At 40.3% G+C, this 19,249-nt stretch overlaps 2 protein-coding genes across 8 annotated transcripts in view; one reads left to right on the top strand and one right to left on the bottom strand.

Moving 5' to 3' along the window:
• The window catches only part of ANKRD13B (ankyrin repeat domain 13B), a 135,491-nt gene extending 124,324 nt beyond the window's left edge, over positions 1 to 11,167 (bottom strand). For 3 of the 7 annotated variants that reach the window (XM_075196866.1, XM_075196872.1, XM_075196867.1), the window contains exon 1: positions 10,622 to 11,164. In XM_075196866.1, the coding sequence (XP_075052967.1) occupies positions 10,622 to 10,723 (102 nt within the window). In that variant the 5' untranslated portion in view covers positions 10,724 to 11,164. Of the gene's footprint in view, positions 1 to 10,621 lie in introns of all 7 variants that reach the window. The other 4 variants (XM_075196870.1, XM_075196871.1, XM_075196873.1 and 1 more) reach the window with 3 other exon arrangements.
• GIT1 (GIT ArfGAP 1) overlaps positions 1 to 19,249 on the top strand; it is a 250,380-nt gene that overhangs the window by 56,611 nt on the left and 174,520 nt on the right. The gene's annotated exons all lie outside the window — the stretch shown is intronic.

The raw sequence follows: 19,249 nt of genomic DNA, 5'->3' as shown, positions 1-19,249 counted from the left end.
CGTATTCAACAAGAGACGCTTCTTCAGATCCGCTTGTATTTGAATGCGGATGTGTGTGTGCCCGAATTATGTTTGTTTTTTAAAAAAAAGTAGGTTCAGAGGAAATTTGAGGAAAAATTACTTCACCGAAAGGGTAGTGGATAAGTGGAATAACTGCCCATCAGAGGTGGTGGAGGCTAATAGCAGAGCAATGTAATCATGCTTGGGATAGATATAAGGATATCCTTACAAAGAATTAATGATCAAATAGGATTTGAGGTTACCATAGGTTAAAATATGGGCAGACTAGATGGGCCAAGCGGTTTTACTCTCCCGTCAATTCTATGTTTCTGAGTATATATAGATGAGTTGTGGGGTTAGTGCAATACCCTGATCTTTTTGTAACAATTTGGTATACTTAATGGAATTGCTAATAATGAGCTCATTTACTAAATGTTACAACATTTGCAGCGAAGCATTCAAATAAATCAGACAGTTGAGGGGAATCCATCCATACCTGGATCTTAAAGTAGAGTTAACAATCCCGGATAAGGAAAGTTGGCTTATATTCAGCTTATAGGAGTGTTAATAAAGGCCTATGGCCTTCTCCCAAAGTCTGGAAGCGAGACCTAGAGATACAAATAGTTGCCCCACAGTGGGAACACAGTTCAGCCAGGCTTCATCCAGCAGTGTGTCAGTGTTGGAGACTCAATATAATGTAATTACTAGATGGTATACAGCCCCACTTCCACCACTGCTACAGACTACAATAGCTAGTCCAATCCCATCTGCCAGTGTGTCTGATTGTGTACATAATACTATAAACACAGTGGGGGGGACTAGTCATTAGCTGCTTGCATCCAGCTATTAGGGGAACAGAGGTTGCTGCCACCCTAAAGATGGCAAAAAGTGTACTGGCAATTCTGGCAGGTTAAGGAAAACCAGTACAATTTTAAATGCTATGGGGGATGATTCAATCAGTCGCGAGATTCCGTAGTATCATCACGTGTTATGGTTAGGTAACGATGTCTAGGTAACGATGTTCGCTCATTTTTTGCTCGCTCCCCTATGAGTGATGTTATCATTGCCGTTTTTTGCGCAGAAACATAATGCTCAAGACTGCAATTGAACCTGGCTGCTAATTGAATGTGTACAAATGCTTGCAGTTTAGGAAATATGCTCTGTGAACTGATTTCAATCATAATGAGAGGTACTTTAGATCTCATAGCCATTCCGAGTTATGGTACAGTCAGGGGAGGGCTGGCAAATTTTAGCCTGGGGGGGCAGCCTATTTTAAAGAAAAAAAATGCAGATGGCCCAGTGACCCAGCACAAAGAAGCCCACTGTGGGATCATCCCAGGAAGGGAAGGGGGGGGAAGATGCCCCTTATCACCCAGCCCAGCCTGCCTCTGGGTACAATGATAAGTCTGGGACATAGTTATTCCTGGATATACCCTGTTCAGAAAAGACTGCAAGAAAAAGGGAGGTGGAGCTGCTCGGTATTTAAAATATGAGAAAAGGCATCTTTAACACAGGGCTCCTTTCTCTGCTGAGAGAGATGTTTCTTGAATCAGAACAATTTATAGAATACCAAAAATAAATTTAGATTATGATTAGAGGTAATGAGAGATTTGTTAGTGAAAGGTTAATTGATGGTTAAGAGATATTTTAAAATACCTGATATAAACTGGCATCTTGCAATTGCTAAATCAGATGGAGTGATATTTTGGATGAGTTGCTTAGGGCATCCCTCAAACTATTAGTTAAGAAGCAACACATATGGAAGAAATCCTAGATGTAGTTGTTGCAAGTGAAGATGTGGTATAAGATGTGTGTGAGAACTTGGGGTCTAGACACCGTCGGTCAGTGTGGTTTAATAAACAGACAGCAGAACAGCAGAACCACACTAAAGCAAAGGTTTTAGAAAGACTGACATTAGTCAAATGAAAAATAATTTTTGTGACTCTCTTACACAGTGGGAATTCATAGGTGAGGTGCAAGAACAGTGCCATAAACTAAAAAGTGCATTAAAAATGCATTAAAAAATGCATTAAAAAAAAATGCAACAGAGCTGTGTCAGATATGTCAGTAAAAGCAAAATGAAGAGAAAGCCAACAGGGTTCTCCAAATAAGTGGCAGCTGTTATAAGTGCTAATAAAACTACATATAAGAAATATAGACGGACCTAATCAGCCAGGGTTTAAGGAGAAAACACACAATAAAATGTGATAAAACAGAAAACATAAGAAAAAAATTAACAGTCTGTAAAAAGAATGACAAACTGTTATTCAGAAACACTAGTAAAAAAACAAAACAAAAGGAGGAACATTAGGCACAACAACTGAATAGGTGGATATGCTGAAGGAGACAAATGAATTGCACACTGTGTTAATTATTATTTTTGTTCTGTAATTACTGTTGAAAAAAGGTGTCACCTACACTGGAGGGGAAATATATACATTACTGTAAATATATATATACTGTGTTACATGAACTCTCAATATAACAAATAAATAAGTCAATGGGTCCAAATAGTAGACATCCAAGAGTATTAAAAGAGCGTAGTGTTTGCAGCGCCATTATTCAATTGACTCCGAAAATCCTGCGCTCGAAAAATATTACCGTTAATACGGTAATCCTGCGCATAAAAACCGTTAATACGGTAATTTACTCGCTGGATTTCAGGGAGCTGCGAGCTGAAATCCAGCGAGATATTACCGTATTAACGGTAATGTTTTTGGAGCGTGGGATTTTCGGTGATCCCGTCGTCAATTGAATATGCCCCTAAGAGTCAAATGTATTAGAAGATTCAAGAAAGCAAGGATTTGCTCCTGGAAGATCAGGTCAAAGAACTGGTGGATTGTTTTGATTCAGTATCTAACTTTATAGTTTTGTGGTCTACAAGGGAAGGTACACATCTTTGTAGATAATACTTAGTGCAGGCAAGCAGGGGTGTCACTCACCGGAGTGTGAGTGCCTCCAATCTGGTACGTGGTTCTCCATCTTTCCCGCTCACACCTTTGTGGAACCGCGGCCGTCCGCCATCCTGTCGCACTGGGCATGCGCAGGTCCCTTTAACAACTACACCTGACCACTAATGTGATTGATGGATCAATCACCCCTCCCTACTTAAGGCACCTGCAGCCTTAGGTAGTTGCCTGATCTTGAAGTCTCACTCCCAGTGAACTTCTATAGGTGTGTGCAGTTTCCAAACTGCTTCCAGCTCTACTCCTGTGTGCAGTTTCCAAACTGCTTCCAGCTCTACTCCTGTGTGCAGTTTCCAAACTGCTTCCAGCTCTACTCCTGTGTGCAGTTTTCAAACTGCTTCCAGCTCTACTCCTGTGTGCAGTTTCCAAACTGCTTCCAGCTCCTCTCCTGTGTGCAGTTTTCAAACTGCTTCCAGCTCTACTCCTGTGTGCAGTTTCCAAACTGCTTCCAGCTCTACTCGTGCTTCAGCTTCCACGCTGCTCCCTGCTCAACTCAGCGGCGGTTCCCATACCGCTACAACGCTTCACTTCTCAGCTGATTCCGGATCTACACAACTGGGTATGCTCTACTGACTATTGACTATTACCTATTGCTCGCATACCAGTTGTATCTATTGTTGTTTGCTGCACAGGGTACAAGTACCCATATAGACTGTGTTACTACATTGCTTCATTTAGGACAAGCTTTCACTCAAGCTACGATATCTCCTCACGCTACTACTTAGCGTTATTGTGCATATCTGCTGTGACCAGCTTCTCCTCCCTGCAAGGCATCTACTCCATACAGACTATTCATTGTGCCTTCCATCTCTGCCTCACAAGACTTGCTCTACTCGCGCTGTTTCCATACAGCCACAGTTTGCCTTTCAACTTCACTCTCCTGCACCTGGACAAGTCCTCATTCCTTCTCACAGCAGTGGTACAACTTGCTGCACGCAGACCACTGACTTCCCTGCTACCTACCTGCACCTGGACAAGTCCTCCTATCACAGCGGTGGTACAACTTGCTATATGCAGACCACTGACTCTCCTATTACCTACCTACACCTGGACCAGACTCCTCACCATAGCGGTGGTACAACTTGCTGAACGCAGACCACCGACTACCCTGCTTCCTACCTGCACCAGTACTATTCTTCCCATCACTGCAGTGGTACAACTTGCTGTACGCAGACCACTGACTCCTCCTCTACCTACCATCACCTATCCACGTCCACTCCTCGTGTCTACATTATCTTCAGCCTCCAGTTTACTGCTCCAAGTCGCTGACTTTCCTCTAACCATAGCTGCAAGTCGCTGACTTCCTCAGACTATCTCTACTCTCCTGCTGTTGTGTCGCTCCAACCATTCACCTGCCTGCTTTGAGGTGCGTGCCATAACCCCGCCTCTCTAGCAGAGTTCCATCTGGAGAAACTCGGGTAAGCAACTCCTAGTGCCCGTGACAAGGGGGATGGGAACAGCTAATAGAATACTTGCTTGTATAGATCTATGGAAAAGTCTCCCAGCAGTGTTGTTGGGGACCAATACAGTAAAGAAATTCAAGAAAGCGTGGAACAAATATATAGCTGTAGTTTTGTAGTTTGATCTAAAATGAAAAAAAAAAAGAGAAAGAAACAAAATCACGCAAATTACAGATTATGGGCTTGATTCATTAAGGAAAGTAATGAAAAAAATAAAAAGAGTAACTTTGCACCTTGGCAAAACCATGCTGCATTGGAGGAGGACCTAAATTTAAAATGTGGGGACAGATTTATATTTGGGGAAGGGCATGTCTTAGATCAACTTTAAATTTCAGTGTAACAATAAAGCTATCAAGTATTTATTTGTGTGTTACATGAAAAAGCAGCCTGAATTTAACTTATGTGCAAAATAATAAACTAATATGCACCCCTTGCATTGTAACATGGGTTTGTCCAGGAGGAAACTTACTCATATTTTTGCCTTACTTTCCTTAAAGAATCAGGCCCCATATTTATATGGACCTATATGTTCTTATCTGCTGTCAAATTATATATGTTTCTATAAGACATGTAATATACAGCACATGTGCACACAATATATTAAGTTAATTAAAAATAATCCTGAACAATTATTACAGTATATTCTTACTTCATAAGAGAGTAGCATAATTTGTGGGTTTGGTTCCCTAGTGGGATTACAAAATTTGAATATACGATATGCTATGCATTCCATTGTAATCAGCCTGTTTTGGGGTTCCAGAACAATTGCATACTGATACATGGGGTTCCAAAATAATGGCACACTGATCGATGGGGTTTGAGCTAAACAATGGTTGCGCATCACTGCTTTACAGCAAAGTACAATTTTAAAGGCTGCACACTGATGTTCAAATTCTGCTTTTAAGATGTATTTCTAACGCAAGTTACGCACATGTAAGTGGATGTGAAAATAAAAGTGATTGTACCAAATGAGACAGTACATCATACTTACCTACTTTTACTTCCTTATCTCCGGGAGATACTAGAGGGGAAGTGAAGGAGAAGTCCGGAGGGGGCGGGGAGCTGTGAATCGCTATATTTAGGCCCCGCCCCTGTGACATTTTCACTCTACTTGTAAAGGGGCCAAAATTACACAATTCTCCACAAATCAGGTCACGGAGGCTAATTCACTAGGAAGTGGTCGGCATGCAGGAGAATGGGCTGCACTCCCAGGAGTCCGGGAGACCTACCCGGAATTCGGGAGTCTTACGGATATTCCTGGAAAATGGGCAAGTATGCAGAGCATATTAGCGTTTTTACGTGCATTTAATATGCATAGTGCTCTGGTGCATTTCCACACTCTTTTGGCTGGAACAAGATACGTCTTGTTTTTTCACAGATGCATGTTTAAAAAAATGAAGACTGAACCCATTTGTATAAAGCACATTAAACTGCATACAAGTGCAATGCGGTTTATAAGTGGTTTACTTGAGTTTTAACATGCAATACAAAATCCACTGCAAATACCAGTGTCTAACACTCAAAACAATTTGGCAAGACTCATTTGTGGATTTTAGCTGTTTCAGGGTCTTATGTTAGCTAGTAATCAAACCAGAAAGAAATGTACACAAAGTTGATTATTTAATCAATGGAATACCCAAAAATAGAATATGAAATGTCTTTTTGAACAACAAATTTTATGTGATAAGAATTTTAAAAAAAAGTTGCAAAATGACATTCCAAGCAACCTGTTTAAGCCTCAAAAGCTTATTTAAGCCTCTCCTAAAATTACATTTTCTGTTTAAACCAGAAATAAAAAATTTACAAAGTGATAGGGCAAAAAGAATTCAGATCAGTTATGCTTCCAGCTTATTCACTGTTTCCGTTCATGAAAGCAGATTCCTAGCAGTTTCCTTCTGCACTCATTCCCACTAATGGCGCACAACATAACAGTTCAATATCAAAGAGAATCTCTGCACAGCCATTGGGCTTCAGAGAGTAGCTGGATGTCCTACTGCACAGCTGAATTTTGCAGGATGACAAATTCTGCCACGGCTCAGGGTCAGACCATAAACCCACATGATGGAGAACAATTCTGCCTTCATAGAAAAACATTCAGCAGGACAGATCTATTTTAAGTCTATTCACCAAATAAGGATAAAGACAAAATGCCATAGACGTTGTCAGACTGGCTTAATGGCACTTATTGGGTTAACCTTACTTCCAAGTTTGGACATTTTAGACATGCAAAATAAATACATTTATGGAAACAAATATGTTGTTCTCTTGCCAGGCCGCAACTTCTTGGAAAACTAACAAGGGAGGAATCTTCTCTCTTCCCAGTGATAAAAACCTCAGAGATGTCTGGTCTGCCAAGTTCACTAAGAACTAGTGACAATTTTGGAACATTAGGCACTTTCTGCTTCAGTGATGTCATTACTTCTTAGACAATTGATACGCTGGATATTGGTTCAGCAGAGAAAATGGATATTTTTCAAATTTGAATTATCCAGGCATCCCTGCCTGGTAAATTCTGCAGTGGGTGGAGCCTATATAAATAGAAAACCCACCAGGTTGTAGCATCCATTCTATTGGGTGGGGAAGTTCTACTTGAGGAGAAATGTTTTTAAATTATAAGCTCCAGCAGAAGTGTGGAGAAAATAAATTAATCAAAAGTAAATTAGTCTTTTTTACTCTCTTATCTCTGATTACCGCTTTTTGCGCCTGCTTCCTTTAATTATTTTTTTATAGACGAATGATTAATAATTTTATAGTGCTCAAAAGGTGATTACCCTGCTAACCAAAACCCTGTGTTTCTGGTTGCCATAGTGATCAGTGAACAAAACCTTGCTGAAAAAGTGAGGTAACTTAAGTACAAGCGCTGCTGCTTCTGAAGGAATAAGGCTTCACACGCAATTATTGCAATATAAAGTAAAAGGAATCTCTTTTCTGCCATCAAAGCAAAGATTGTGCTGCCGGCCTCCTGGGACAACATGCGGATTATTAAGCAGAACACAGCAGGGGATATGTAAATAAGGACAGTATATCACAATAGGTAAAGTAAGGGAAATTTTCTTTAGACTTGGAGCATTCAGGTTACCTATACTAGAGGTTAAGCCTTAGGGATACATTTATGTGATGAAGACACAAAAGAACACTCATGACTCAATACTATGGATACGAATAGACAAAGGCCACATAGATAGATGGGTATTGGTCAATTTGAAAAACAGAGATCAACAAACAAGCCTGGGCAAATGTTTAACATTTTCTAGGCTGAGAGCTAAGCTTCTGCATAAGAATCATCATCTATTTACTTATACAGCGCCACTAACTCCGCAGCGCTGTACAGAGAACTCATTCACATCAGTCCCTGCCCCAATGGAGTTTACAGTCTAAATTCCCTAACATACACACAATTTTTGATAGCAGTCAATTAACCTACCAGTATGTTTTTGGAGTGTGGGAGGAAATCGGAGCACCTGGAGGAAACCTATGCAAACACGGAGAGAACATACAAACTCCACACAGATAAGGCCATGGTCAGGAATTGAACTCATGACCCCAGTGATGTGAGGCAGAAGTGCAAACCACTAAGCCACCGTGCTGCCCACATAAGTATAGGCCAAATTACCAATATAGAAACAATCTTCACATTCTCTGTCGTTCTGAAGGCAGAAATTATATTAATTGTGGGCCTTTCATGTCCCTCCAATCCCTACTTTCTTACTACTCTCTTACTTTCTTCTTGGTAAGCCTCTACCGTGTAGATATCACAGCACTGTAGTATCTTTTATCCAGCTATAAGTAGGATTGTTTTGTAAGCTGGTGTTTTTGAGGCTTTCAGGTGCAAACCCAATCACCCAGTCATTATGGAAGAGCTCCAGCATTAACTTCAGGACTCAACGATAAATCTGGATTAAGAATGCATTTCATTTTAATTATTTAATTACTGGCACCAGGTTTATAACTTGTATTAAAACATGTGAATAATTTCTTAGATATGGGATTTGTAAAATAAAAATGTATCTATGTCATTATTTATCAGTTTATTAGGTAGCGGCACACAATATAGTTGCAAAACATTTTGGGGTAATGACTGACAGGTTAAAAAAGTCTGTTTTTAGGAGCTAACAATAGTGAAGATTCATCTATATTCTGAACGTATCCTCCAGAGTAGTGTAGACAGTAGTGGATGTCATGATATTTTTCAGAGGTCTCTCAAGTGACCCTTGGTTCCTAAAGCGCATTAACTAACATTATGACATCAGTGCAGCATCTTGCTGTGCTCACATATAGGGGCATATTTATTAAAGACATTTTTCATTGGAATCCCCCCAAAACTGCTGTTTTCATGGGGCTAGCAGCATATTAAAGAATCCCCTTAATTTACGACTTGGGCATTGCAGCAAATATTGGAGATATCTACTGCTTTCCCTGTCACTTTGAATGCAAAAGTAGTCCCCATAGGTTCAAATCAAAGATTTTTCGGAACTTGTGCCCGATACCTAAAGCCAGCTGATGCCTATGGGGAGAGCATTGCGGTAGAGAGATCTTAGGATCCCACAATGTAACTTACCTGCTCATCCCTCCAGTCACTATTGCAAAAGTGACCACTTCGCAGACACAACAGAATTTTTTTTTGCGACTGCTGGTCCTAGTGAAAATTTTTAATAAATAGTCACGATATTTCAATCCTTATCTTTGCGATAATGATTGAAATAGATCCTGTTGAAAAAGCGATGGTTAATATATATGTCCCTTAAACTGTGTGAATATTCTGCTCTCGCCTTTTAATTACTAGGTAGGGGACAAATAAGTGTTAACTACTCCTAGAGGGACACAAATTAAGATTTTAGTACCCAGTTTGTCTACTTCTAATATGCATGACATTGCACATATGGCTATGGCCAATCACAATAGTGTGAAGGAGGGAAAAACTCAATATGCAGAGTACAAACAGCACAAGAGAGAGCATTCATATAATCAAGGTAATTTGCATGCTCATTTAAACCACTGAACACTGGCACTGTACTTTATGCCTATGAACATTCTGATAAACAGTACATGGTATGGATAAATGTTCTAGTGTGTAGTGTGATGCCCATTAATTTAATATAATATGTCTGTACCTTGGAAAACATCATACATTTATATAAAAGTCCAAACGCTTGTTATTTTCTTTTTTTGAATAAGTCAGAATACACCTAAACTGTCCAGATATTCTCATAATATAATAATGCAAATACTGGAAAGGAATGGAATGAAATAATGTGACTAATTGTTGTAGTCACATGCTCAGCCCTGGCAAGAAGATAAGGCAGGGGATGTGGTTGTAGCACTGGAAACAGATCTCACAAAGCCTTCTTTCCAATATTACAGCATATATGTGCTCTGTACTGCTTACACATATAGTCTGCCCCTCCCTCTCATCTTTACAATATGTGATATGTCATTTCATATATATATATATATATATATATATATATATATATATATATATATATATAATATACACACACACATACACATATACATATGATGAAGGCACTATCTGTACCAGATAGATAGATAGATAGATAGATAGATAGATAGATATAGATAGATACAGTGGTTGAAGTGGACACAGAGGTAGCAAATGTGGAAATGTTAGTGAATGGAATTATAGTTTTACAATGAAGGCAGAAGGTAAACGGGCAGTATGACATACCACCATGTACCAGACGATTATGACTGATAAATATATACACACTTGTAGTATCAATGTCCCAAAGAACACTTTTTGTTTGTTTTTTAGATACTACATATCAGATCCCATATTTGTCTTCACATCAAAAAAGATAAAAAACACCAACTTCTATACTTCAATTTTTAAAATAAGTATACATAAGTAGGTTACAATAGTGACAAATTCCATGTTAAAATGATATAAAAGGTAGAGTCTAAAAAGCTTTGAGCTAACAAGACATATCTGTACATGCAGTAATTGTCTCCACACATCTCTCACTCCTCGCATCCTGATACATTAGCATGACCATAGTCTATACAATTATATTTCTATATGTCACCTGTCATTTCCCAGCAGATCACATGCCTGTTAATTACAATAACCTCTCTCAGCCACCCATGCCCCCTCCTGTGCCCAGACAGCAGCATTTCCATCCACAGAGTGGTCAATAAACCTGTAAAGAGGGAATGGAAAGGAATATAACTCACCTGCTTCTCTGGAATCTCTTTCTCGAGCTCTCGGTATTTGTTGTGCCATACCAGATAGTGCAGGGGGTATCTGCTGTCCGGACCTTTCCTTGCTGGCATCATCCTCGTCTCATGCTGGATTGTCCACCCTTCCTTCCAAAATCACCATGCAGAACCGTGTGGGGAAGAAAAGCAGCGTGGGAGGTTCTGGAATAGATTTGGATCCTAGGAAAAGATGTGGGTGCAAGTCTATGTGCTTGGGTATGTGTGTGTGTGTGTACTCCCCCTACACAGCCGCTGCAGGGATGGGTAGAGAGGCAGCAGGTCCTAAGCCCCGGACACACAGCAGCAGTTGCAGACAACTCTCTTCCTCCTCACGGCACCAAGCAGCTCAGACTGTTACAGAAAAATGGAAGGAAGAGGCATGGCAGACAGGGGATCCCCAGATAGACAAGCAGGGAAGTGGTGGAGAAAGGGTGAGGCAGTGCCAGGGGCTCCTGGTGGGCTCAGGACTCCTCCCTGGCAGTGCTGTCTCAGCTCTACTGTCTGTGCATTGTGCAGAATGCTGCCAGTGACAGGCAGAGGCGATTTGCATCATGGGGGATGTAGTTCCTATTTCACTTCGCTGGCAGGTGCGGCTGCTAATACAGAACATAGCTGTGCATCGTTTTTAACACTGGAGAGAAAGCCTATAAAACAAACAATGTGAGCTCTGTTTGTTGCATGAGAAAGACATTCTACATATACAGTACTTCTTTATATGTGGTTTGTACGTGAATACTAAAGATGATGGTCCAGGGCTGACATAAGTGGCGTTTACCTCAGTATTGCAGTCTCCTTGTTATTTGTTATTATTGTTATTTGCATTTCAAATATTATTTGCATTATTATTATCAATACCTGGTTAATTCCTGCTTTGCTCAATATAACAAAATACATGGTATTTTTGCAATGAATCTTCTTTTGTACTTAATATTAAAAACAAAAAATGTTACCTATAAACTTACACAGGGGATTCCATTGTATAATGAAAACACACACGCCCATTGTAGAATGAAAACACACACACACACACACACACACACAAATTTTTTATTTTTTAAATTTTTTTTTACATTTTAACGTATTTAATAACAATTTTCGGAGACTTTATATTGCACATATGTATTTGACGAATCCCACAGTGTGTTTGTCTGCATACGGCAAATGCTGCATAGGCATAGCGTAATTCTACTCGTATTAAACTAGTAAAGTTTTTTCAGATCCGCTTGTACTTTCATATGGGCGTACATACGTGCAATTTCCATCCAATTTTAAAACATGCAAATTACGTTGATTTTGCGTTCCTTGATAAATCAAGCCTATTATATTTTGCATTCACACCACATTTGTATAAACTTGCCATTGATTATAATTATTTCCACATAAATTAATATGGTATACTGTTATTTTAATTTCTATATGTGCATGTTTTTTTATTTTATTCCATTAAAATTAGTGGGGAAAGAAGTATGAAAAAGCTTTAGATACGCTCCATAAAAAGTCCTTCTGGATGCACCCTTAATTTAAAACTCCACATAAAAGTCATGTATCCTTCTACTTGTATATGTTTAGGGCTCCAGTGTGTCCTGGTCTTACCAGAAAATTCCTTTTTTTTTGCTACAAATGTTTTGCTTTCATTACTTATCTAAATCTCCTGATACACATGAATTAACAGTATAAGTGTGACTAAGTTCTAACAGGATTCCTTTGCCATCTAGAGGAAGGAAGGGGTGGATTTTAAGGGATGAGGAAATTTCAGGTCTTCTAACCCTTTTTCATATCAAGATATTGGGGGTGCTATACTCGTGAATGCGCTATTTGAGCGATATGTTACTGCTTTGCAACAGTTTTGCAATCTTACCATTTAAGACAGTGGGGTGTCATGATGATCTCTCTATATTGTGCTGTATATAAAGAGAAGAATAACAATTATATGATAAAAGAAGTGTATTCCTTTCATCTTTAATTTTTAAAGTATTCTATTAAGCAATTAAAAAAATCTGCTGCCAATAGTGCCGTTTGTTTATTAACCTAAGTTGGTGGCTTACAATGTGGACTTTCTCAGAAATGTGGTGGCATATAGTGAGTGTGATGAAACAAGTGTGATAACACTAACCATTCTGTTTCTTGTTTCTCACATAATGTGGATTTAAGCAAGTAATTTTTATAGCCCTTGCTTTTGTTCCCATGGCTCACCAGACTACAACTGCATTGTCTAATTACATGTGGCTAAGGGGACATTGTAGCTCAGTGTAAATATGTATATTGTGTATTGTATATTGATGAGGTGGCAGTGAGGTTGTTATTCATTGTCTATAAAGTGAAGCCAGGGGGTTATGGGTAGGGATCAGGTTGAAAGATACTGGCCGGGCTAAACTAATTAGTGTCCATTGTTCTCACCAGGCTAGTCCAGACAGGCCATCTAACAGGGGAGGTTCTGTGGAAGGACAGCTCATCTTTAGTGCCCTCATGAACTCCCCCTAGTCCAGCACTGAACAATGGCTAAGAAGAAAAGACCCAGGGGTTTGCCCAGGAAGGGGAAAAGACTGTGGAAATTAGACCCTAGATATAAGGAGCCACTCCAGGGGGTGTTCATTTCTGGGATTTCATTCATGAAAGGTGCAAGATCTGGTTTTGAGTTGTCATTTTCTACCAGAGTCTACATATGCAGCTGAGAGAGATCCATGGGTCGTCAAGTCTGGACAGCCAGTTGACTGTAACTCCTTAAGCTAGTGGGGTAAGGGACAGATGATGTGGTAAACCTGCCTGGTATTTATTTACTGTGTGTACATAATAATCTAGAATTGTTTTTATTACAATAAATGTACTGTTGTACTTTTCTAACTGAATTTGCCTGAGTGACTATACGAATCCTAGAAGGTACTGGGTAGACTTCCCTGGTATAGAAAGGCACTCGTGTGTGGCCAGTCAGCGTGAAGTGGGTAGCATTTGGCCAGAAAACCTGATATCTTCACAGTGAGCAATTTGTCTGAATATATAGAGGTATTCTATGACATCCAAGGAATTGCAAAACAGTACATCAGTATAGTTCATCATCAGCTTCAGCACATAAAAATAACATTCAGGTTAAGGATTGATAAGCCCTATTGCAGTGAAAACAGGAGTTTCCCTATCGATAACCCCCACCTATTGTCACGATCGGACTTGGAGATGCCGCTGACTAGTATTGACTCTATTAGACAGGAAGGCGCGGAGTCTAACGTACCCCTGGTATTCACCAGGGACCCCCGCAAGGAGGTATGGGCTTGGCTGCGTGGGGCACGCAGGTTGCGGTCCTTCAAGCTAGCTAACAGTGCAGCGGGAGATAGCAGGAGTAGTCGTACGGTCCAGTTCGAAGCCAAACGATAGCGCGGTACACAAGGATGATCCAGAGGGAAGGTCAGGTGGAAAGCCAAAAGTCAGAATCCGAGAATCGAAGTAGCCAAATCGCAGGACAGAGAATGGTCAGGAACAAGCTGGGAGTCAAATACCAAAGGAACACTATTTTATGGGAGCTGAATACAAACGCTGGAGAATGGTGAAACCAATAATCTGGCACCAGGGAAGGAACAGGAGGGGCTTTATATAGTAGGACACTGGCCCTGATAGGTGCCGCCGAAATTGCGAGAAAAGCGTCCCGGGACGAGGCTACTGCGCATGAGCTCCCGGCGGAACCCGGAAGTACGTCCCGTTGCTAGGCAACGGGACGGGGGTCCGCCAGAGAGGACAGACGTCCGTTTCTGACACCTAGCATGGTGTGGGAGCAGCGCCTGACACCTATGCTATGGTTTGCCAGTTCTAGCCAAGGAAGGCATCTATATGACTTTGCATGGGGAAAAAATTTTAATTCCACAGCACTCATAGTCAGGCCTGAGTTTGTGGACAGACCAGAGAGACTTGGCCCAAGGGCAGCAGGCCTGAGCATGCAGTTTAGTTCTGAATCTATGATTGACCTGCTGCTGCTCAGTGCATTGGGGGCAGGGCTTGAGTCATTGATATGGGGGATATGGGTGCGGTATGTTCCCTGATTCAGTCAGGTGGGTGACTGGCAAGTTGGCCAGTTGCACAGTTGGAACAAGGGACACTGGGGATTGGCCCATAGTGGTCTACCTTGGGCTGGATCACTGAGTTACCTGCATTTTTTACTTTATAATGTTTTATAACCCCCGGGCTACCGTTTACCATCCAGCCTTTAGTGGGGAGCTATGTGCTCCTGTTATTAAGTCAGTTTAGTCTCTGACTAATCAAGAAAGAAATTTATGTTTCTCTCTCTGTTTTTGTCTCTCCCCTCCTGTTTAACCCAAGAAGCTCTGCGGTAGCTAGTTGTATCACAGGCTGCTTCCTGGCAGGATGGTACAAAGCCCACCAAACAGAAGAATAAAGAAATCACTGTGATAAATCTGAGAAATCACTGTGGACTTCCTTTGCTAATGTCTGCTATTTAGGATCAGCTTCACCTCCCCCTATGTACTTATGTATTAGGACCTCAGCTGTTACCAGGATAGCCGCACACTGTCAGTGTTGATGATGGTTCATGGCTACACTCTGATAATGGAAGGGGTAGGTGCAGGATGTGGCACAAAACAAGTGGCCTAGTGGGGCAAACAATGTAAAAGCCACATTCTATCCAATCTGTAGATGAATTTGTCTCAGTGCTGAAAAACCTGTTCCTGAGGATCACATATTGTAGTCATGAAATGTTGAACCTTAATGTCTCCAGGGGAATGTCACTAGTAATATGGAAGGACATCTCTTATCCTGGGGGAATGGGGAGTGGTATCAAACCTGCAAAAAAAAAGTCATATAAGCCAGAACTGATGGATCCCTCTATATGTCTCTACTATCAAGTAATATGTGTGTCCATGCAGGCCAATGGGAGGCAGTTTAATCACTTTTTCCTGCCCATAAGCTGCATCAGATGGGGCCACGCAATGGGCCAGAGCTCCATCCATAACCAACCATGATTAGGGTGTGTTGACCTACGGTCTTATATCCTGTTATGGGTTCTTATTGAAATATATCATAAGGAAGAACCCACAGCTACAAGGCCAATATCTAAAACTTTCCACCTCCCCCTTAGAGGATCTGAGCCCCAGGGAAATATCTCCCACTAGTTAGGTTAATGTTGGTTCCTGGCTCCTTTGTTTGGGATGAAGGTATACTCCAGTTGGGACTGGGAATACAGGGTGGGGGTATGGGCTGGTGAGGTTATGTTAAGTGCAGAGAAGCATGAGATCCTCAACTGCTTTGTGAGATGTTCACCTTTAGACAGTCCTAATGTCTCACCTGAACCAATGCAAATTGATGTAATTAGGAAACCATTCAGCTTTAATGAAAAAGAGAGATGTCGTCATGAGAATTTTTGTTTATATTGTGGTGGTCAAGGATATTATGCATTCAATTACCCAAACAAGATATGCCAAACCGTTGCTATGACAGACTTTAGACAAGTGGATTCTAAGTCCAAATCAATTAAATTCCATCTCACAACCACTAAAACCCATGGCTCACAGTAAAGAAGACCCTCTGCCTTAACAATCCCATCTTCTTCTCCCAATAACACTTTCTTCTGGGCCTCTTCTAATTGCCAGTCTGGCCATGCTTGATTCTGGTGGCAATTTCATGGATATGACTTTTGCACAGAAGAACGATGTTGAGTCAAGGAGTAAACAAGCACCTGTGAATCTGGAGACTGCAGATTGATCACCTTATTCTTCTGGGCTAGTAACTCACAAAACCATCCAGCTTCAAATGGCAATAGAACCAGGACATTGTGAAACATCCCATAATATTGGGAACAAGTTAACCCGTGCATGATACTCATGCATTCTAGTCAAATCAAGCTACTTAAGGTCTTAAAAAGGTTCTTGTCATGCATTTGGGCCTAGCGCAGGCCTCCTCAGGGGAAGAGCGTTACTTCCCGACACAAGCGCCCTTTTTAATGTGTGTTCATGAGGTAAAATTACCTCACGAAAATGAGTTTGACCCCTCAACTGGTAAATTTAGCCTTTGCTACCCCTCCCACGGGGGGGATGGGGGGATGATGGAAGTTAACTGACTTCACTATTCTAATTTTTTTGTCAAATAATGTCAGTATACCAAATTTCGGGTCAATTGGATGACCCCTTCTGAGAAAATAGTTTTTTCCACACACACTAACACACACCGCTAGGCTTTTACTTTAATATATTAGATAATACTAAGAATTTAGTAGGTCAGTGCCCAGCAGGTGGCGCTGCAGCTTGTTTGTTTTTTTCCACACACAGACTAACACACGCCGCTAGGCTTATATATATTAGATAGACTGGCTGTCTACTCATAATCCTTCTGTTAACTGGGATACTCACACTTTATCCTTCTCCTCTGAACATTGTAAATTAAACTGCCGTTCTGGAACGGTCAAACGGTCACTGAACTTTCTTCTAAAGAACTGAAAAAATTGCCACCACAATAGAGAGAATTTTGGGATGACTGTGATACAAAAAATAATGCAGATATAATACCTCCCCATCGCCCCTATGACTGTCCCATTGAGCTGTTACTGCAATCACCAGTGCCTTTTGGGTGGATTTATTCTCTGTCCGAACTAGAGTTAAAACTACTCTGGTAGTTTCTGGAAGAAAACTTAGAAAATACTTAATTCACCATTCTACTTCTCCTGCTGGTGCAGCATTATTTTTTGCTGAAAATAAAAATTCTAATCTATTCCCCTGTATTGACTATAGGGTAGACAGTAGACAGACAGGTGCTTGTGATACTTAGACAACAGACTTACTTCCCACAATAATTCTTCACCTGGATTCTCAAACTTTGTTTATGAGAATCCAGAACTTTATTTATATTTATTTAAGTGCAATATAATAGTAGTTGCCAGTATACAAGGTATCATCAATTTTGCAAGCAGTTAAGCAAGTCACAAAGCAAACAAGATGTACATAGTGATAAGCATAAGTATTGAGACCAATGAGATTCCTGGGTGGAAGATGAAGCCAAGCCCCGGACCCCCAGCTCCCATAGATATGCTACAGACGTACATACATTTTTTTTTTAGCTGGATGCATATTTTGTGTACCCTGTTTTCTGCGTACGTTCAGAGCGCAAATGCGATCAACTCTATACATTTTGGTTTTGTCTTTTTAGTTTTTCTTACAAACTGTCTTGTTTTTTTTCCTATCTCCTACTTTCTCTGCTGTAATTAATGTGGTTATAGTCCTCTTTATTAGTCTTTCCTGTATCCCCTTTATTTCAAGGTATTAGCTCTTTAATTTAAAACCTTTTTATGTTGCCTTGGCTTAGTTGATCTCTCCTTAGATCTCTCTTTATCCCTTTACGTCTGTCTTTCCTGCTGGTTTAATCCATATTCTCCTTATTTATTTATCTAACTTCATCCTTCAGCTGTCACTATCTTCCTTGTCACTGCTGTACTAATTTCCTCACTCTGAGCTTATCCCCTCTGCTTATTCTTTCCATTATGATACCTCCGTGCCTCCTGTCTGTCCATATCTCTCCTCTGTTTCCTTCTCTCCTGATTCCCCATTAATTTGATGTACCATATCTTTCCCCTCAGCCCCCTTTTGTAATGCTGTCTGAACTGCTTGTGCAGTCTGCAGAGGTTGTCTCTGCAGGGTACTCAAGCTCAGATTTCATTGGTCCTTAGCAGGGAGCCACAGTGTCACATGAGGTTGTCCGTGTCTACATATTGAGTGGAAGTCTCTGCTCTCTCATATAGTGGTTCAGATTATTAAAGTTACAGTTATCCTATTTTAGAGAAAATCTATACCATGGCCACTACTGAAATAGCATACACATCTCTTGTTAGTAATTTAGCATATATTTATCCATTTTTAATGTACTCTGTAGGATACCACAGGGGGGTGTAGAGCTGTATCAGAACGATTACCTCTCTAGCAATAAATATAGAGAAAGAAAATATGTTACTTCCCTAAGAAAAATAGAACATGTGACCTCTTTAACAATGAAAATAAGGACATAGAACATGTTGACTCTGTAAAACTTAATATAATGCAAAGAACATTATCACCCTTGCACTGATTATAGGGTCAGAGAGTTATGGCCTTAGCAATGACCCATGTTATGTTCCTATGGACGAATTTACAATTCTTATTGAATTATGTTAGAACTCTAGAGTAAAATTTGCAGTTGAAGTATGTAACATAATATAAATAGGATTTCTGTTTAACAATGCATCAATAAAGTCATAGTATGATGTAATCTGGAACTAATAAATATGGAACATGACATTTGCTCTTATAAATGTCAATTATATTTGTGCTAATTTGAATGTATTACAAGATATGTCTTGCATTTAGTGACTGTAGGAAGCTTGGGGCATTTTAGGAGAACATTGTTATATCAATGCATAATCAAAACGTATCTGTTAGAAGACTCGTGTGATGTGCTAATTAGAGAAAAGATAACCATGTTCACAGGTTTTGAAATTCTCAAATATAAAAAAAGAAAGAAGTAGAGAAAAGAGAGGTAGAGGAACCAATGTGAATGCAGGGTTTCGTCACATGGTCAGATGTTCCAGACACTCACTCCTTCTACAGGAAACGTTGTGTAGATGTCTTATTTAACAAGTGTCAT

Source organism: Mixophyes fleayi, chromosome 2 (assembly GCF_038048845.1).
Source record: "Mixophyes fleayi isolate aMixFle1 chromosome 2, aMixFle1.hap1, whole genome shotgun sequence".
Lineage (NCBI taxonomy): Eukaryota > Metazoa > Chordata > Amphibia > Anura > Limnodynastidae > Mixophyes > Mixophyes fleayi.
Note: the sequence above shows the minus strand (reverse complement) of the source record. Positions and strands in the feature narration are given on the sequence as shown.